This window comes from Melospiza georgiana, chromosome 17 (genome assembly GCF_028018845.1).
Source record: "Melospiza georgiana isolate bMelGeo1 chromosome 17, bMelGeo1.pri, whole genome shotgun sequence".
Taxonomy (NCBI): domain Eukaryota; kingdom Metazoa; phylum Chordata; class Aves; order Passeriformes; family Passerellidae; genus Melospiza; species Melospiza georgiana.
Window position 1 is genome coordinate 3168928 of NC_080446.1, and position 17075 is coordinate 3186002.

The 17075-nt window shown below is 49.2% G+C and overlaps 1 protein-coding gene across 1 annotated transcript; it reads right to left on the reverse strand.

Annotated features, from left to right (window-relative positions):
* Nucleotides 1-252: 252 nt before the first annotated feature.
* On the reverse strand, nt 253-16593 carry APCDD1L (APC down-regulated 1 like). The gene is made up of 4 exons (XM_058036343.1): nt 16220-16593; nt 5519-5630; nt 4588-5146; nt 253-2354 (listed from the first exon to the last, which is right to left on the reverse strand). The coding sequence occupies exons 1-4, from the start codon at nt 16254-16256 to the stop codon at nt 1590-1592; spliced, it is 1473 nt and encodes a 490-aa protein (XP_057892326.1). The 5' UTR covers nt 16257-16593; the 3' UTR covers nt 253-1589.
* Nucleotides 16594-17075: the final 482 nt, after the last annotated feature.

Here is a 17075-nt window from a genome sequence, read left to right on the forward strand (position 1 = left end):
CATCCCCAAGGAGACACCACCTGCTCTGAGATCACTTCAGTGGCCCGTGGGTCTCCGTGCAGCAGCAGGGAACAGAGCACAGCCAACAAGATTGGAAATAAGATTTGCCTGCTGAAGTCTCCAGGGATTAGGGAGGGAACCCAGGGCAAGGCAGCCAAGCCTGGCCCTTTTGTATATCACCTTCAAGTAGAACTGTTCATGTGCATGACTAATATTGGGTCATGCCTGGAACATGTGAACATGCTGACAACATTTATGTCACAACTGTAATGCATTTAATAAGCTTCTCATTTGAATTATTAATGTACAGATCCCCCCAAAGTATTTTTTTGTTATAAACCCCATAATTTATCTAAGTACAAGCTGCAAGTTCGTAAATACAGCATTAAGAAGGTGGCTATTGCATAGCTGCTTTAACAAAATATCTTTTGTGGGTAAGATATATAGGCTTATTTGGAGAGGATTTAGCTGCTGGAGAAGGGCTTCTCGAGGAAGTTATATGATGCTTAGCTGCAGCAGACAGGGAATATAATTTCATAGTTTGTCCTGCTTGTCAGTAGGAATCAGTTTGACCTGACTGTGCTGTCTGATGTGAGCATCTCTTCAGCTCATTGTTCACCAGAGGCAGATTTATAAAACATCTGTACAGGAACGAGGCTGGAAGTGACACTTTGAGAGGAGAGCTGGATTAACAACTGCTGTGCCAGAACTGCAGAGGAGGCAGTGGGAATGCATGGCCTGAGAGGGATGAGGGATCTTTCCCTTCCCAGGGCTCACAGTGACAGTGCCTGTGCTGGGCAGGGCAGCAGTGACACGGGGACACTGCTGATGGCTCACAGCCAGGCCAGCTCTGCCCTGGGTAACACAGCAGGGATGCAGTGCTGCAGCCAGGGAATGCTGAGGCTCTGAGCTGTGCACAGAAGTGTTTTCCATCCACTGTAATCTATGCCCGGGGTCAGGTGGAAAAGTCGAGCCCTCAGTGAGAGCTGTTTGGGGCATCTCCAAGTGCAAAGATTGTTTGTGGGTCCCTGTGTGTGACATACACAGGCAAAGTGCAGAAAATATCTGTAAACTGCAAGAGGCATGTGAACCGTGCCCTTCTCAAGAACACTTGCTGACTGTTTATTGCTGACTGACTCTGCAGATTAAATTTGCATGAACAGCAAAAAGGAGTGTGATGGGAGGGAACTTAACCTCACAGAAATTCAGCAGCCAACACTTGGGATGTTTGAATTACATCTGAATCAAGCTCTTGATTAAATCTTAGCAATGTCAAAAGCTCAAAGCAGCAATTTGAATTGATGTCACTATTTTCCCCCCTCATGTTGCTAAATTATCTGTTGCAATGTGCAGTGCATCCGTGTCAGTACATTAAATTTGCACGCAAAGAGGGGAGATTAGGCAATAAAGCCACAGGACAAACAGTGTGGAGCCAGGCATATCTCCTTGGCTTCATTCACTATTGGGTGTTTTTAAAAAGTGTTTCCAAATCTGAGTAAAACTGATTCCAGATGTGCTCATCTGAAGGACATAAAAATCACGCTAGCACCAAGATTTATCTGAATTCTGCATTGTACCTGAAGAGATAACTAGTCCCATCTTAAAAACAGAAGTGCTATAAACAGTAAAAAGGCCACAGGCAAAGGTTTTAGTGCTTCAATCCCGTTAGCATCCTTTCTTCCCACGTATTTCAGACTGATGTAGTTGGAGAATTCCTCTGAGGCTGCAGCACACTGGATCAGAGGGGCCTGGTAGGAGGTGGGTCGCTTGTCGGGGCTGTCGGGGCTGGAGCCGTCCGTGGGCCGCTCCCCGATGTAGAGGAGGCTGCGCTCCTGCGTGTCCTGCTCCGTTTTGAACAGCTCGTACTCGGTGTGGGGCAGCTTGATGCCCAGAGCCAAGCAGCCGTTCGTGGCTGTGATATCCTGCTCCACGCCGGCGCTCCAGGAGCCCTGCAGCCCGCAGCTCCCGGCTTCCGAGGAGTTGAGCATCAGCACCGTCACCTGGTCCATGGGCGTCACCCGGGCCCGGGTGACCTTAAAGGCCAGCTCGGTGCCGCCGCGCACCTTGGAGGAGGGGATGCCCTGGCTGTAGTGCCCGGAGGCGTAGATGGTGAACGTGGGCTGCCTGCAGAGCGGGTCGGAGTAGTGGTAGTAGTGCCCTTCCCAGGTGTGGTTGTTGCCGTGGAATGTGAAGTACCTGGTGAGGAAGAGCACGGCCGGGCGCACCTCGCAGTGGGTGCTGACCCAGCTGCCGCTGAGCTGCATGGGCAGCGCGGCTCGGGCGGGCAGGATCGGGGGGTGATGCTCATCGGCCCTGGAGATGATCCCGCACGCCGGGCAGGGGTGCACGTGGTGCTGCAGGAGACAGAAAATAACAGTTCTGCAACTGGGAAGCATAAAAATAAAAAACCCTTCCAGAATATTTCAAAAGCTGCGACTCCCCTCGGCCGCAGCAGGGTGCGAGCTGCGGGGAGCTTGGCAGGGCTGCCGAGCAGATTAAGGGATAAAGCGCTGCCCTGCTCTTTGCTATTCTGGTAGCCGAAGGACACCGCGCTGTGCCCTGCTGAGGACAGCCCGGGAGGAGCCCGGGGCAAGGGCAGAGCCGCTGCCAGGACGGGGAGCGCTCCCCGGGGACATCGGGGTGCTCCCCTCAGGTTTCCATGGAGAGCCGGGTGAGGATGAGGGCGCCGGGCGGTGCCAGAACAGAACCACGCCGCAGCTTTTGGCAATGAAGCCGAGGTGACGCCTGGCTGGGGAGAGCTCTGCGGCTGCAGCACCTCCAGCACAGCCCAAGGTGTTCTGCCTCCCCTGGCCCCGTTCCTGCCCCTGCTCCCACATCCAGGGGTGCGGGGCAGGACCGGGATAAGCCGGGAAGGAGGGAGGGTTTCCCAGCAGCCAGAACGGGGGAAGGAAACTCAGGCACCCTGTGCAGACGGAGGCCCTGACCTTCCCTTCCCCGCCGGGGCAGAGCTCTGAGTCAAACCAGCCCTGCCCTGATCCGCTGCCAGCAGGGGTTTTGTGTAGCTTGGAAATTTTTCTTGTACTTCATATATCACAACTGATTTATTTTTAAATAAGCAGGGTTGGAACATTATATAATTTTCTAGAACACGAGCTAATCTTTACTGAACTATCATAGGCAAGAAGGTTAAATAACTCAGTAGTTAACTGTAGGGTGGGTAATTTACATGCAAGTTGATTGGAGTCTACTGTAATTTAGTCATTTTCAGCTTGCTTTACTGCTACTGTCACAGTAATGAGTGCTGACAGTACACAGTACATTATGGCTAAATAATCCCAGAAGTTGGCAAATATATATGCTCTCCTTAGGCAGGAAATTCTTTGATAATGAAAGGTAATTTGGGGAGAATGGGTTTCTTTAAAACAGATATAAATTTAAGGGGAAAAGAGTGATATTTTCAAAAAGAGAGTTAAAAAATAATTTCTGACATACCTGTGTAACTCGCTAGCACTAGCAAATGGATGTCAGTTCACAGAAAATAAAAAAAAAAAAAAAAGAAAAGAAAAATCCTGTGCTCAATAAAATTATCACTATGGACATAGAGCCAAAACCCTTACTTGCTTAAACCAGTCGTGTGAAGTTATTTCTAATGTATGGCAGCTTCTAATTATGGCCAAGTGGTGACATCATGTGCCGGTCCATTGGAGAGCTGTTGGCTGATTAATTACAGGGCTGCATTCAGAGAGTGAATTTCAGTATCTTTAGGTTTGGTTTTAAATTAACTTTTAAAAGTGTTTATGTTTACCATCTGGTTTTGCTCATATATATGGTTTTGGCCCAAGATAATACAAGTTTAACCAATTTGAGAATGTTACTTTTGAGAGGGAGTGTTGCTCTGTGTTTTTCGAAGTTCAGTTGGTGTGGTTCAAGGTGTGGGGAAATGCTGCCCCAAAATAATTTTTTTTTCATTTATTTTCTTTCTATCTGACAAAGTTCAGAGAGATTTTTTCACCACCATATTTCTGATTTGATCAGCTTCAATTTGGATGGAAAGCTGCTTTCGTGGGAATCAACTAAGTTGCTATAAACCAAAATAGAATAGAAGGCAACCAAAGTCTGCTGTTCAGTTTTATGTACATCAAAATGGAAGTCTGATTCCTATGTAATAACATTATTGTATTGGGGACAAGTTCCTGTGCTACTGGCATTGCAGCAAGGGCTGAAGAGCTAAAGGCAGATCCCTTGTTCCCCTCAGCCGGGAGCACACCCCAAGGAGCAAGGAGAGGGCAGGACAAATGAAGGGCAGAGCAGACGGGCTCTAACAATGTGCAGCCTGAAGCCTTCACTGACTTTGGTGCTGGAGACAAGGAAAATGCATTTCCTCGGAAAACACGGCCAAACAAAAGCTGGTAGCTCCAGGCCCATGTCAGTGCAGCCTTGTTTCCCGTGTTGCTTTGCTGAGGCAGAGGGTGAGCCCCACATGCCCCAGGTTCCCACCCCACCTCACCCGCGTGTCCTTAGGTCTGCGGGGGCCCAGTGCCGCAAGGAGCGGCTGGAACAGGCAGGGAACTGCTGGCCAAGCCCTGACACAGCGAGGAGGGGACTGTGCAAAGGCCTCATCCTTACCAGGGCGCTCTGCAAGGGGCGCTGGTAGCCGGTGGGGCGGTAGTGCAGCCTCTCGGCCCAGTCCGTGTGGATGTCCCCCAGGTAGAGCTCCTCCACCACGCGGCTCCCGCTGTGCTGCGGCTGCAGCAGCGGCTGCAAGTGCCCCTCCACTCGCACCAGGCTCAGCTCGTGCATGGCGAAGCCCAGCGCCGCGGTGCAGTCGCGCTCGGTCTTGGCGCTCAGCACCTCGTACAGGGCTCCGGGAGCCCAGGAGCGCCCCGGGGGCAGGAACCCGCGGCAGCCCTCGCCTGAGGTCTGGTTGATCCGGGAGGCCACCTCCCGCATGGCCCTCGGGCTGTGGAACACGATGCCCACTTTGTGCAGGTGGTAGTCGGCCTCGGTGGCGCCGCGGGTGATCCAGGAGGCCTGGCGCAGCCGGAGCTTGCCCTTGATCACCAGCGAGTAGGAAGGGTCGCGGCAGGACGGATCCCAGTAGTAGAACTGCAGGGCCTTGAAGAGCCGATTGGTGTAGAAGAGGTAGGATCGCGTCAGGAACTCGGGCCCCGGCCGCACCTCACACCTGTGGAGAAGGCAGCGAGGTCTGGGGATGCGCTCCCAGTGGATGGCGGTGCCTTCCCAGGAGAAGGACGTGGCTTACCCAGGTATTAAGGGCGAGTTCCCAGGGATCTGGGGCGCCTTGAGATGGATGTTCCTTCCCAGGTTTGGGGTGCCTTCCCCGCGGTTTTAGGGGCGCATTGTCAGGGGAGAGGGGCAGGTTCCCAGGGTCTGGGAGTGCCTTCCCGGGGTTTTGGGCGCGTTCCCGGGCTCTGGGGGTGCCTTACCCGGGCTCTGGGGGTGCCTTACCCGGGGTGTGGGGGTGCCTTACCCGGGGTGTGGGGGTGCCTTACCCGGGGTGTGGGGATGCCTTACCCGGGCCCTGGGGGTGCCTTACCCGGTGGAGACCCAGCGCCCCTCCAGGCGGGGCGGCAGCCGCGCGGCGATCCCGGCGCTGTCCTGCAGGTGGCGCAGCTGCTGGCGGCAGGGCGGCTCCGCGGCCGCGCAGGCTGCGGGACACGGCGGGGGCGCGGGGTCAGCGCGGCCGGGGCAGCGCCGAGCGGAGCCCCCCGACCGCCGAGCCCCCGACAGTGCACGGACCCCGCTCAGCACCAAACCCTGAGCTAAGGACGCACGGGGTTTTAGTTCACTCAAGTTTTCCGATTTGAGTTTCATCTGAATCCAACTGGTTTTTAGATGAAATCTTCAAATAACAAGGAGCGCTCTTTGTTCGTGTTCTTCCCCTCTGATGCTATTGTTGAGGCAGTGGCTGGAACGGGGAATTACAGCATGGGAACGCTGGCCTCGCCTGTCGCCCGCCATAAGGACAGTAATTCTGTCACTTACCTCATTTCCCATAACAACGGATGTTATTGGCTTAGGGAATGTGTGAACACTCAGCTAAATCCTGAAGACCTTTGCATGCACGCACACATATGTACATATATTCCTATGCATTATTCACTCTCTGCTTAAGCTCTCCGTGGCACTCATTGCGGGCCTGCTGCTCTGAGAAACTCAGGATTTCCCTCTTCATGGCACCACGGAATGAGCTGTTGGTGAAGCTCCTCCCGAACCCCCACTGATTCTCTGTGGTACAACTGACCCTGGTTCCAGTGGAGCTCAGCCCAGCCAGGGCTTTACGAGCCCAGATGGGGTTTGTTTGCTCCAGCTGTACTTTGCATTTTACCCAGGAGTGCGCTGGACATTTTGAAGCCAACTTTTATTCACTCCATACCAGTGTTAGGACACAGGTTGCTTTCTAGCCCACTTATCAGTGGAACAAAATGTGGGCTAGAAAAAAAAAGTGGAACAATAAGTGGGCTAGAAAGCAACATACAGGTTGCTTTCTAGCCCACTTATCAGCTGGAACAAAAGATCCAACATCTCTGTGTTGCCTTCCCACTGAATGAGGATGTGAAAGGTTTGCACACCCCGTGCCTCAGTCAAGGAGATGAACACAGAGTCACAATATACAAGCTCTGGACCAAGTCAGGTAGGAAGAATTCAGTAATTAAATGTCTGCTGTGCAAGTCAGAGTCTCCTGGAGAAGGAGCCCCACTAAAACCCTTCTAAAAGGAGAGGGAATCCCACTCAATAACTTCAGACTTTTATCTGATGGACAAATTCAGCCACTTCACTATGGTGCTGCATTTGCGAAGGTTTTACAGGGCACTTGAAATGTATTTGTGTAGACTTGAGCACACAAAGCCTGAACTACCACAAAAGGAATAAATACTTGGAAAGGGAAGCCCCCAGTGAAGCAGGAGAGCAGTACCCAAAGGCCAGGGAAACCAGCCTTGCATTTTCTGGTGCCTCACCCTGCACTGGAGTGTATGAAACAGCTGGAAAGTCACATTATTAGAGTTCAGGGCTCTTTTGGGAGCAGGCTCACAACTGCACTGCTCTCACCATCCTTAAGGGCTGGACAAGGTCAGCAGGCACAGCCAACTCCTTCACAATTGCTTGCGCTCGTGCTTCCTAAAATGCAGTTCCTGTGATTCATCTGAAAATGGAAAAATATGGGATGACAAAACCCACTGCTATTAGTTAAACCTCTAATTTGGCAGCTGCAGAGTGTGTGAGGCTGCCCCATGGGTGCCTATTTAGGAGAGCCATGAGGAGCTGGGGATCTGTATCCTCACCTCAGCTCTGCCATGACTTTACTCTGTGGTCCTGTGTGCTCCCTACTCCCAGGGCTTTTTTTTAAACTCACACTCACAATATGCCAAGATTCATTTGACTGCCCTAAGAGGCCTAAACACTGGAGAGTCATCAGAACAAGGGCAGTCCAAACTGAACCACACTTCAAACAAACACAAAATTATTATCCTAGAGAATACAGTAAACTAAGAAATAACTGTATTTGTATTAGAGGTAATAATGGACATTAGGGTCAAATTTGCTCTTGCCCATAACCACAGAAAGACTCCAGAGGTATCAGTGCAGTCTATAGATACATAGAATGCAGCTATAAAATACACACAATATAACCCAGTGAAGTCACAAACTGAGCTCTGCATGTGTTTATTGCAGCAGAAGCTTCAATATCTCGCTGAACCCTTCGTGCTACTCTTGGCAGAAGCACTAATAGTCTGCATTGTTTGGGAGCAGAGACACTTTGGCAATGCAAGCACTGCATTTTGACACATTCAATACAAAAGGGAATTTTTATAATCGGGACCAAACTTCATGGGGGAAAAAAAAAAGCCTCCAGAATGTAAATATTTGACATGATGGGAATTCCTAGGGATTTTGTCTTACTTATTTGTGCACAAGACTCCAAGCTGGATGCATCCTCAAACCAAAAGCTATTGGCTTGTGTCCAAAATTTGTGGCTCCTTTTTTCTCTCTCAAATACTCCAGCCCCACCAGATCCAAACATCCTTTCAAGCTGGAAAAGTTTAGTCCCAGACCTAAAATCTGTAGTTAGAGCACCTCTCTATTCCAAGAGCAGCAGAAAGTGGCTGTCACTCATATGTCACTCTGTTACTCAGCCCCTGGTAAAGCGCATCAGAGCAGCTCCTCTTTCTTAAGAGAGACACAAATTAACTGCTCTGTAGAGTTCTCAGGCAGGAGGAAGGAATTATTCACAATTCATCTTCAAGACAAAAATCCTCATTCATGGGAAACTCTAAAAAAATGCCCAACTGTGATCTCTCCCCTCTCTTGCTTTGCCATCCGTCTGTATCGATTAACCACAAGTGTTTCCAGACAGCTCCCAGCACAGCCCTTAGACAAAACAGGGGCTTTTCCCAGCCTTCCATGTGTGCTGCATCCCAAAGAGCAGCCCAAAGCCTCGGAGCAGCACAAGCACCCAGGCAGGGAGTGGCAGAGCTGGGAACTGCTCGTCACCACCATCAGCACAAACCCAAGCAAGCCTGGAGCAAACAGCACCAGCAGCAGCTGCTGACCAACCATTCCAACCCTCACTTGTGTAAACCACTTCCAGGAAAATCAGATCCATGGCATCAAATTATCAAAAGGACAGAACTGGAAATTTTCAAATTCTCCTCACTGTAAATTGTTGGTAAAATTAAGGTGGAAGATTTTGAGGCAACAGCCAAGCCTGGAAATGAGAGCCTTGTGCTACACAAGAGCTGTGTGCTCCAGATGCAGAGCCACTTCTCACTTCTAAAGGAAAAAACCATCAACCAAGAGAGAAATGCTGTCGTATTCCTCCTTGGAAACAAATCTTGTTTGTGCTCCCCCAAGCAGATTGACTCTGGAAAAAAGCAAAGTTGAGTCACACATCTGTTTCTTCATAAATGGAGGAGAAAATGCATATATTAGTTTGCAACAAATTAGTTACTGTGGATCAGCTCTTCTCCAGAGCTAGATTGTTTAATCTGTTACATGTTATTGCCTCCTATGGCCAGAATTTATCATTCCCATTTATAATTCTAATGTTTCAGTTAGTCACCCATTCGCAGGGATAAGATCAGGGCCTGAAGTCACGGAGCATTACACATTTCTTCATCTAGAGATGACATAAAACCTTTGATATTTTCTGAGGAATGTTCAGACTGGAAAGAAATAGGCGATAAGAAATGTATCAATGTATTTTGCATAAGTGAATTATACTTTTCCACACAGACTTCATTAACACAGCAAAACAGTGTTTCTTTAGCATTTTTCTCCCCTGAGAGCACACAGAATGGATGTGGGGTTAGCCACTGAAGGAATAAGCATTCTTTTAGGAGCAAACAAAATGGTTGCATTTAGCAAATCAATTTTTCTTGCATTTGTGTGTAGATTAAGTTAGTGGTGTCTTTAATTCACTCGGAAAAAGGCATTCTCAAGAGAACAGCTCTGTGGGAAGAGATAAATTTTATATTATAATATTATAAAGTTATAAAATTTAAATATAACCCACTGGGGATGGAAAAGTGTATCACAGCAGAGCCTTGCATTTTGCCTATATGCAAACTGAACACAGTTCAGGACAGGACTTAAGCACACGCTTAAGTCTAATTGGTTGCAGTGAAACTTAAGCATGTGCTTGAAATTAAGCCAGTGCATGAGCATTTTTCCTGATTAGTAATGCCTCCCTGAACTGAAGCCAGAATGTGGTCAAGTGGTTGAGGGAGATGCCAGTGCTTTCACTGGAGCACTGTTTGGTTTCTGGAAAAGTATTTCTATTATTCATCCATTCTCTTATTTGTCTGTAAAATGGGTATATTCACATTTAGCTGTTTCACCATTCTGGTGCTCAGTTCATGATATTCATAAAATGCTTTGAATTCTAAATTCTATCTGAGAACTAAATGTTTCTCAGTTATGCCCTCAGGGCTGGCACAGTAACTGTACTACCCATGAGCTATCATTGCAGAGCATCACCCTCAGCTTCCTCTGCACAGCTGAGCATAATCACACGTGAAATCCTGCAGACACTAAGAGGAAACTCAGCCGACTCCAAAGTACCAAGTAGTTTGGGATTTTAGAGAAGTTTTCAAAACATACTTTCACTACATACATTTAGCACAATGGCACATGAGCTCAGACATCCCATTCTATGGTTTTAGCCTGGCTTTGTTCTAAGGCTGTGAGCACTGCCTGATCTGTCTCATATCCAAAATTAAAATAGTGAAGGGCTTGTGGTGAGTTGCCTGGGGGTTTTAAAGGCACTAGAGAAGTAAATATTTTGCTCTTGGAATAATGGAATCATGTCTTTTTCTTGTTAAGTGTCAGGTCCAGCAACAGATGACAAGACAGATGGGATTTGTGGTAGGGAAAGGGAGGAAGGAGAAGTACCCCAAAGATCTTCTTCAGTATAAACTACATTTAAATAAAATGGCTTCTTCAAACTGCCTCTCTGGTTGTTTACCCCAAAGACAACCAAGCCTAACACTGCAAAGGGGATTCAAGGGCTTGATCCCAGTTTTACTGAAGTCTGTAAATGGCAAATATTTCATCTATATTCTTTAATTCAGATGAGTCAGAAACTCAACAGAAAAAACAGCCCATGGATGTGAAATTAATGCCACAGTGTTGTTATGGATGTATAGAGCACCCATGCAGGTTTTGGCAGCACCCTGAACCCCTGCACAGGCATTTTATTAGTGGCTATCATGGCCATTTGTAATAGTGATGGCTAAGCATATTTTTTCCTGGAGTGCTTTGAAGAGCAGAACCAGTAATCAGCCATGGCTTGGCTATAAAATGTCAACCTCATTTCAAACGTCTAAATCACTCACATGGACCAAGAGTGCAGAGAGGACCACCCACCACATAATATTAACATAAATACAGCATTTACCCAAAGCAAAATGAGCAACTGGAACTGGCGGGAGTTGAGAGTAGAACAACAAAAATGATGAGGGGGTGGGAGGGATTGAGTTACAAAGGAAGATTAAAAGAGCAGAGTACATATAGCCTGGCTGAGCAAGATGGATATGATAACAGCCTATAAATATTCACAAAGCACAAACACCAAGGAAAGGAAGGAATTCCTTGCAGTGAATAAAAGGATTCTGTTGGGAGTGAATGAAGAGAGGAAAAACATGTGGCTTGTGTGGCAGAGTGAACTTCTCGAGGCACAATGTAGTAGGCAACCTAAGTCCACTTGCTTGGCAGGATTTGAGGGATTGAGCAAAGCATTAGTTCAGCAGGGAACAGCCCGCTCTTGGCAGGGAGCTGGCAGGATAATCTGAGTGGCCTTTCAGTCTCCCACAGCTATGGAGCTGTCCCAGTTCCCTGCTCCCACGGGGGACAGCTGCTCTCCTGTGTAAGCACATTGTTCACTGTCCTGCTCTTCAGAATCCCTGCCTGGCCTCCACGGCACTAGAAATGAAGGCTGGATGCACAAAGGCATTTAGGGATGTACAGACCTAAGCAACTGCAACAGGTACTAAACTGCTGGACACAGCTGGGAATCCCAGCAGGTCCCTGCCATGTCAAGTACTCACTGCTGAAAATCTAAGTCCAGGAAATTAGGTTATAAACCCACTAAAGCAAGAGCAATCCTTTTGTTCTCTCTTTATTTAGCACCTAACACAACAGGACTCTTGGCACTGCTGCAAGGATACTGTTTATAGTAATAAAAATAGGATCTAATAGGATCTAATATTCTGAGGCTACTTGGCTCCTGCAAAGCCAAGGATGAGAAGGGCATTCAAAAGCAGTCATAGCAGAAGGCATCCTCAGGAAAAAAGCTCTGCAGAAAGGAGGGAAACTGATCCAGAGCCCACACCAGCAATACACACACGTTTAACTTAGAGCCACCAGTAACCACGGAAAAAGGTTACTTGTTCAGCTGGAGCACAGAATTAAAGTTACTTCTAACATGTGTTTTGGGGTCTGGGTGTGGTTTCTAGATAGCCTGAAATTTCAGTCTACTGTTTTGCCTGTCCACATCAGCCAAGTTTTGATGTGTTCCAGTTCTCCTAAACTCTGCCGACAGATGCTAAAATCAGAGCTGACATTCAACCTACGTGCTGCATAATCTAATAGCAGGACTTGTGCTACTCAAAACTAACAAACTCTGGGAGCTTTTCTGCAGCAAAACCTTGCTGTCATTTATATTCTCATCTGTCTTTTCCAGGCAGCCTAACTGGGAAATATGTTTTTTTTTTTTTTTTTCTCTGAAAAGCTTTAAAAATAACATGTCATTGTGTTTTTGTATCAACAGGGGAGAGCCAAGCCATAACTTGCTTGTCCAGCACTTGTGGATTTAGTGAGAGTGTGAACAAGGTGAATCCAATTGTCTCAGTGGGGAGCTTGGTGTATACATTGATCCCAGAGTGCTAGGAGAAAGCTGCTTCCAAAGACCACAGTCTTGGAGTTAGACAAGGCCAAAATGTCACACATTTGTCAATGTTTCTTATTAACCCAGGAGAAACCATGGGGGACTTTTCCAGTGCTTGACATACGCTCAAGTTTAAAGCATTATTTTAAAATCTAAACTCAAGCAAATCTCTTCAAGCACTCTGTGGTGAGAGTTCTCCTGTTGATTTATGTCCCCTCACACCAGCTCTAAGTAGAAGTTGCACCAATCCAAATATCTATTTAACAGTGCCACGGGAGCTGAGCTTCTTTGCAGCATTCAGTTTCAGCTGAATTCAAACCGTGATGATTCAATAAGCTATTCACTGAAAATGAGAAAACACCACTATGAAAGCCACAATTATCACACCATCACCCTGCTAAAACTCAAAAATAATGATGGATTTCAGCCCTCTTATCACTTAACACCCTGAAGCTCTGGAATTTCAAATAGATATCAGAGCTTCTTTTCTAAGACACAGAAACAGAATTTCTCTAATTTTGCATTTTAAACCATGATATTTTTTAACTCCTTAAAGCAAAAAAACCCCACAGATTGCAGCTTACTAACCCCTCAGATCTTACACAAATTAAAATGGGAAGAGAAGGAGCTGTTCTATGAATCATATTTTCAGTTTCTGGCAGCACTCTTAGCCTACAGAAGAAGGGTTACACATTGAAATTCTCACGTTCTCACTGTCAGTTTCTTGGGATTATTATATCTGAGACACACCAACTTAAAATCAGGAAGTTTCTCTTCTTTCATACTTTATCTTCCTCAGCAAATGAGTAAGAAAACCAAAGCACTTGTGTAAGAGCATTGTATAGGTGCTTCCTAATTTTGAGGTTGATTTTAGCAGTGATTGTATCTCACCCATGAAAGCTTTGTCTTTAGAGATGACATATGCTCTGTTGTGGGGAAACACAGGATCCCACTGAAAGCAAAACCTCCTTCCAAACTTTGTTCTGCCAGATGCAGCCTCCCCTAGCATTGGATTCCAGCTTTGGTTTTCTTCACAGCAATTTCTGGCTTTTGAAAATCTCCTTACTCAACAATTTGTGCTTGTGGGGAAAATATAGAAACCACACAATATTTTTTTCACTTGTGCTTTTTTTACCTCTGAGCTCTGTTTTTATCTATATCCATATACTCTGAAACGTGGCTAACCCTATAATTATTGAACAAATAGAGTCATATCACACAATCCAGCATAGCACATTAGTTGTTGATTTTTTTTTTGGCCTGAGAAATGAAGAATAATAACCACCAACTGGGTAAAAAAAAAATTAGCTAAGTAAACATTAACCAAATAAATATTTGAACCAAAGACAATGATGTTGGTTTGGTAGTAAGAACAGATATATTATTGTGTAAATAGACACACATCTCTATGCTGAGTGTTGTACTATCACTTATGGGATTCTCTTGCAAATCTCTTAACTGAATGCAACTGGTGATCTTATTTTATCTCAACATTGTCACTTTCAAACTTAAAAATAAACATTGAAAGCAAGAATAGATCTTTTGTGTTAAAACCATGTAGGAGAAGCTACACATGAAAAATATCAGTGCAGTGTTATTGGAATGTACAGACTTTCATGAAAGCTTAGGTAAAACTCAGCAGGTCTCTGGGGACATTTCCAGGAATGAGTGATTCTTTTCTGGAGGAGACTCCAAAGTCAGATCCAGTTTCCTAACTGAAGTGGTTTTTCAACTAATTATGCACTGGTGTCATGCTCATGCTAATGTTCAGCCTTATGCAAAATGCAGAATGCCAGTCTTGCTCACAGTCAGCAAAGCTGGCTTTGATTTTAATGAGTTCTGGATCTGCCTTAGGTATTTAAACAGTTACTTTGAGGTTCAGTTTCTGTTCTTACTGAAATCAATGGAAATTCTTTCACTGACATCAGATGCACGAAGCAGAGAGTTTAGGTTAGAGCAGACTAAGAGAAACTGCATAAGGATTTAAGAAAGAATTATTCTAATTAGACTTCAGTGAGTAAACTTACATAATGCAGTGTAACAGATCCCTGAGCAGAGCAACTTGAGCTAGTAAGATACTTAGAGGATTCATATTTCTCAGCTTTATTTTGCAAACACATGACAAAGATCCCACGTAAGGAGAACAGGAAAGCAACTCTACAGAAGTGCCCTGCTCAGAGATTTCTTTCTATAGTCTGGTCCTTTACACTTAATGCAAGTAATGTCCAGTAGCTCTCACTACACAGTTCTTTTGCCTTGATCACTAAACCCTGAGCTGGAGAGGCGAGCCAGTGTGGTATTTGCTGCCCAAAACCTCAGATGAGTGAACTAAGTGGTAGAAAGAGCAGTAGAAGCCAGGTGCCTGGATTTTCAGTGTCCAGACTGCACAGGGCCCTCAGGGACATCCTCCCATCCTTCCTTTCACCTGTCCCTTCTGTTCAGGAGTCTCAACCAAGGGTCTTCTCTGCACTTCCTAGGAAAATACTGTCTGAGGATGGAGGAGTCTCCCTCAGACTTTGCTCTTTGTCATAAACAGAAATAATTTTGTGTATTTTTCACAGCACAGTTGCCTTTGTTTTCCCATATGGTCTCTTAAGCCAGATCCTTTTCTTCTGAAACTGCTCCAAGAACCGTGGGGTTGAAAGATGCCTTTCTGAAAGAGAGCTGCAAAGATGCAGCTTGTGCTGCTCCGCGAGTCTGTCTGCACAGCTGGGGCTCACAATCACGTCCCTGGAGCAGGAGGCTACTTGTGAGGCTGTCCCTTGCCAGAGCAGGTGCTGCAGCCTCCCAAGGAGAATCCCCAGCTCCAGTGAAAATCACCTCTAAGCCCTTCCTGCCGCCAAACTCTGCTCGATGCTCTCCGTGCGCCAAACGCGGGACAGGAGCGAGCTGCGGTGACAAAGGGGATCCCCGACTGCCTCTGCCAGCACCTCCCTGGGCAGCTCAGCACCGGACCGCCAGCTCTTCTGGCACCCCTGCACGGCGCTCACTCCCTCGGAAAAGGCTCCAGGGGTTCTGTCCCCGCTCCCAATCGCACAGCTCGGGGCAGCAACCCTGGGCTCCGCGGCGCTCCCTCCCGTCCCTGCCCCGGCGAGCGGCGCTGGGGCTGCGGAGCCCCCGGCACCCCGCGGGCGCACGGCGCGGAAACCCTGCCCGGGCCGGCGGGCCCCGAGGCTGAGGGAAACCCTGCCCGGGCCGGCGGGCACCGAGGCTGAGGGAAACCCTGCCCGGGCCGGCGGGCCCCGAGGCTGAGGGAAACCCTGCCCGGGCACCGAGGCTGAGGGAAACCCTGCCCGGGCCGGCGGGCACCGAGGCTGAGGGAAACCCTGCCCGGGCCGGCGGGCACCGAGGCTGAGGGAAACCCTGCCCGGGCCGGCGGGCACCGAGGCTGAGGGAAACCCTGCCCGGGCCGGGCGGGCACCGAGAGTGACCTGGGCAGGGAGCTCCGGGCGCCAGGTGCCTCTGCCCGGGCGGGGGCACCCCGGTATCCCCGTCCCGGCGCCGGCCACACCGCGACCCGCCGTGCGACTTCCTCTGGTCCCCTCGCCCCCTCTTCGTCGCTTCTTTGCACCCTCTTCGCACTCCCCTTGCATTTTCCTGCATCCTCCTGCCCAGTCCGCTGCGCTCTCCTCGCACACTTCTTGCACACTCCTTGCTGTCCCTCCGCACTCCCCATAAAGTCAGTCCCCTCTCATTCCAACCCCTGCACCCTCCTGCCCGCTCCTGCCCCGTCACCGTGCCCGGATGGGTGAGGGAGGTGACAGGGAACCTCATGAGAGACCCCGGATCCGCCACCCGCTCGCCCTCCCGTCCTCTCGCCGCGGGACGGCACCGGCCGCCAATGGCACCTACCTACGAGCAGCCCTGCGAGCCACCAGCACCGGACCATGGTGCCCGCTGTGTGTCCCGGCCAGAGGCGCGATCGCCGCCGGTGCCCGCGGAGCTCAGCGGGGCGCGGCGCCCGGCGGTGCAGCCATGGGCCGCCTCCGGCGCTCCGGTGCCCGCGGCGGCGGCACCCCGGCTTCAGCCCGCAGGCGTCCTGCTCAGCCCGAGCCTTGCGAAGGGATAAAGGGGGGGCGAAAAAAGAAAAGTATATATTTTAAAATAAAGCACCGCAGCCCACCCCGCCTTCACCGGGGAGCGCGTCCCCCCGGCTGCTGATGGCTTTAATGGAGCTTGGCAGCCACAGGTTCCCGCTGCCAGAAGAGGTGGAGACTCCGCCGCCTGCGCCCCACATGCGGCCGCGCACCGCACACGCGGGGGAGGAGGAGGAGGAGGAGGAGGAGAAGGAGGAGGAGAAGGAGAAGGGCAGTCCCGGCCCGGCACCACAGATCGAGGTGGGCGCCCGCCTCGGGACTGGCACTTCTCCCTCAGGGACCGGCCCCACCTCACCCGCCCTGCGGCCCTGGGGCTGCCCTGGCACCCGAGCTCTTGGAGGCCGTTGGGGAACGCGGGCCAGGTCTGCGCTGTGGGACGCCATGAGGGAATAGTCCCCCTGTCCCCCCGCCATGAGGGGATCGTCTCGTCATCCCCACGCCATGAAGTGATCATTCCTCCATCCCCAAGCCATGAGAGGATCATCTCGTCAGCCCGGGGCCATGAGGGGATCGTCCCTCTATCCCCAAGCTATGAGGGGATCATCCCCATGCCCCACACTACGAGGGGATCATCCATGAGGGGATTGTCCCCACATCCCCACAGCCTGGTC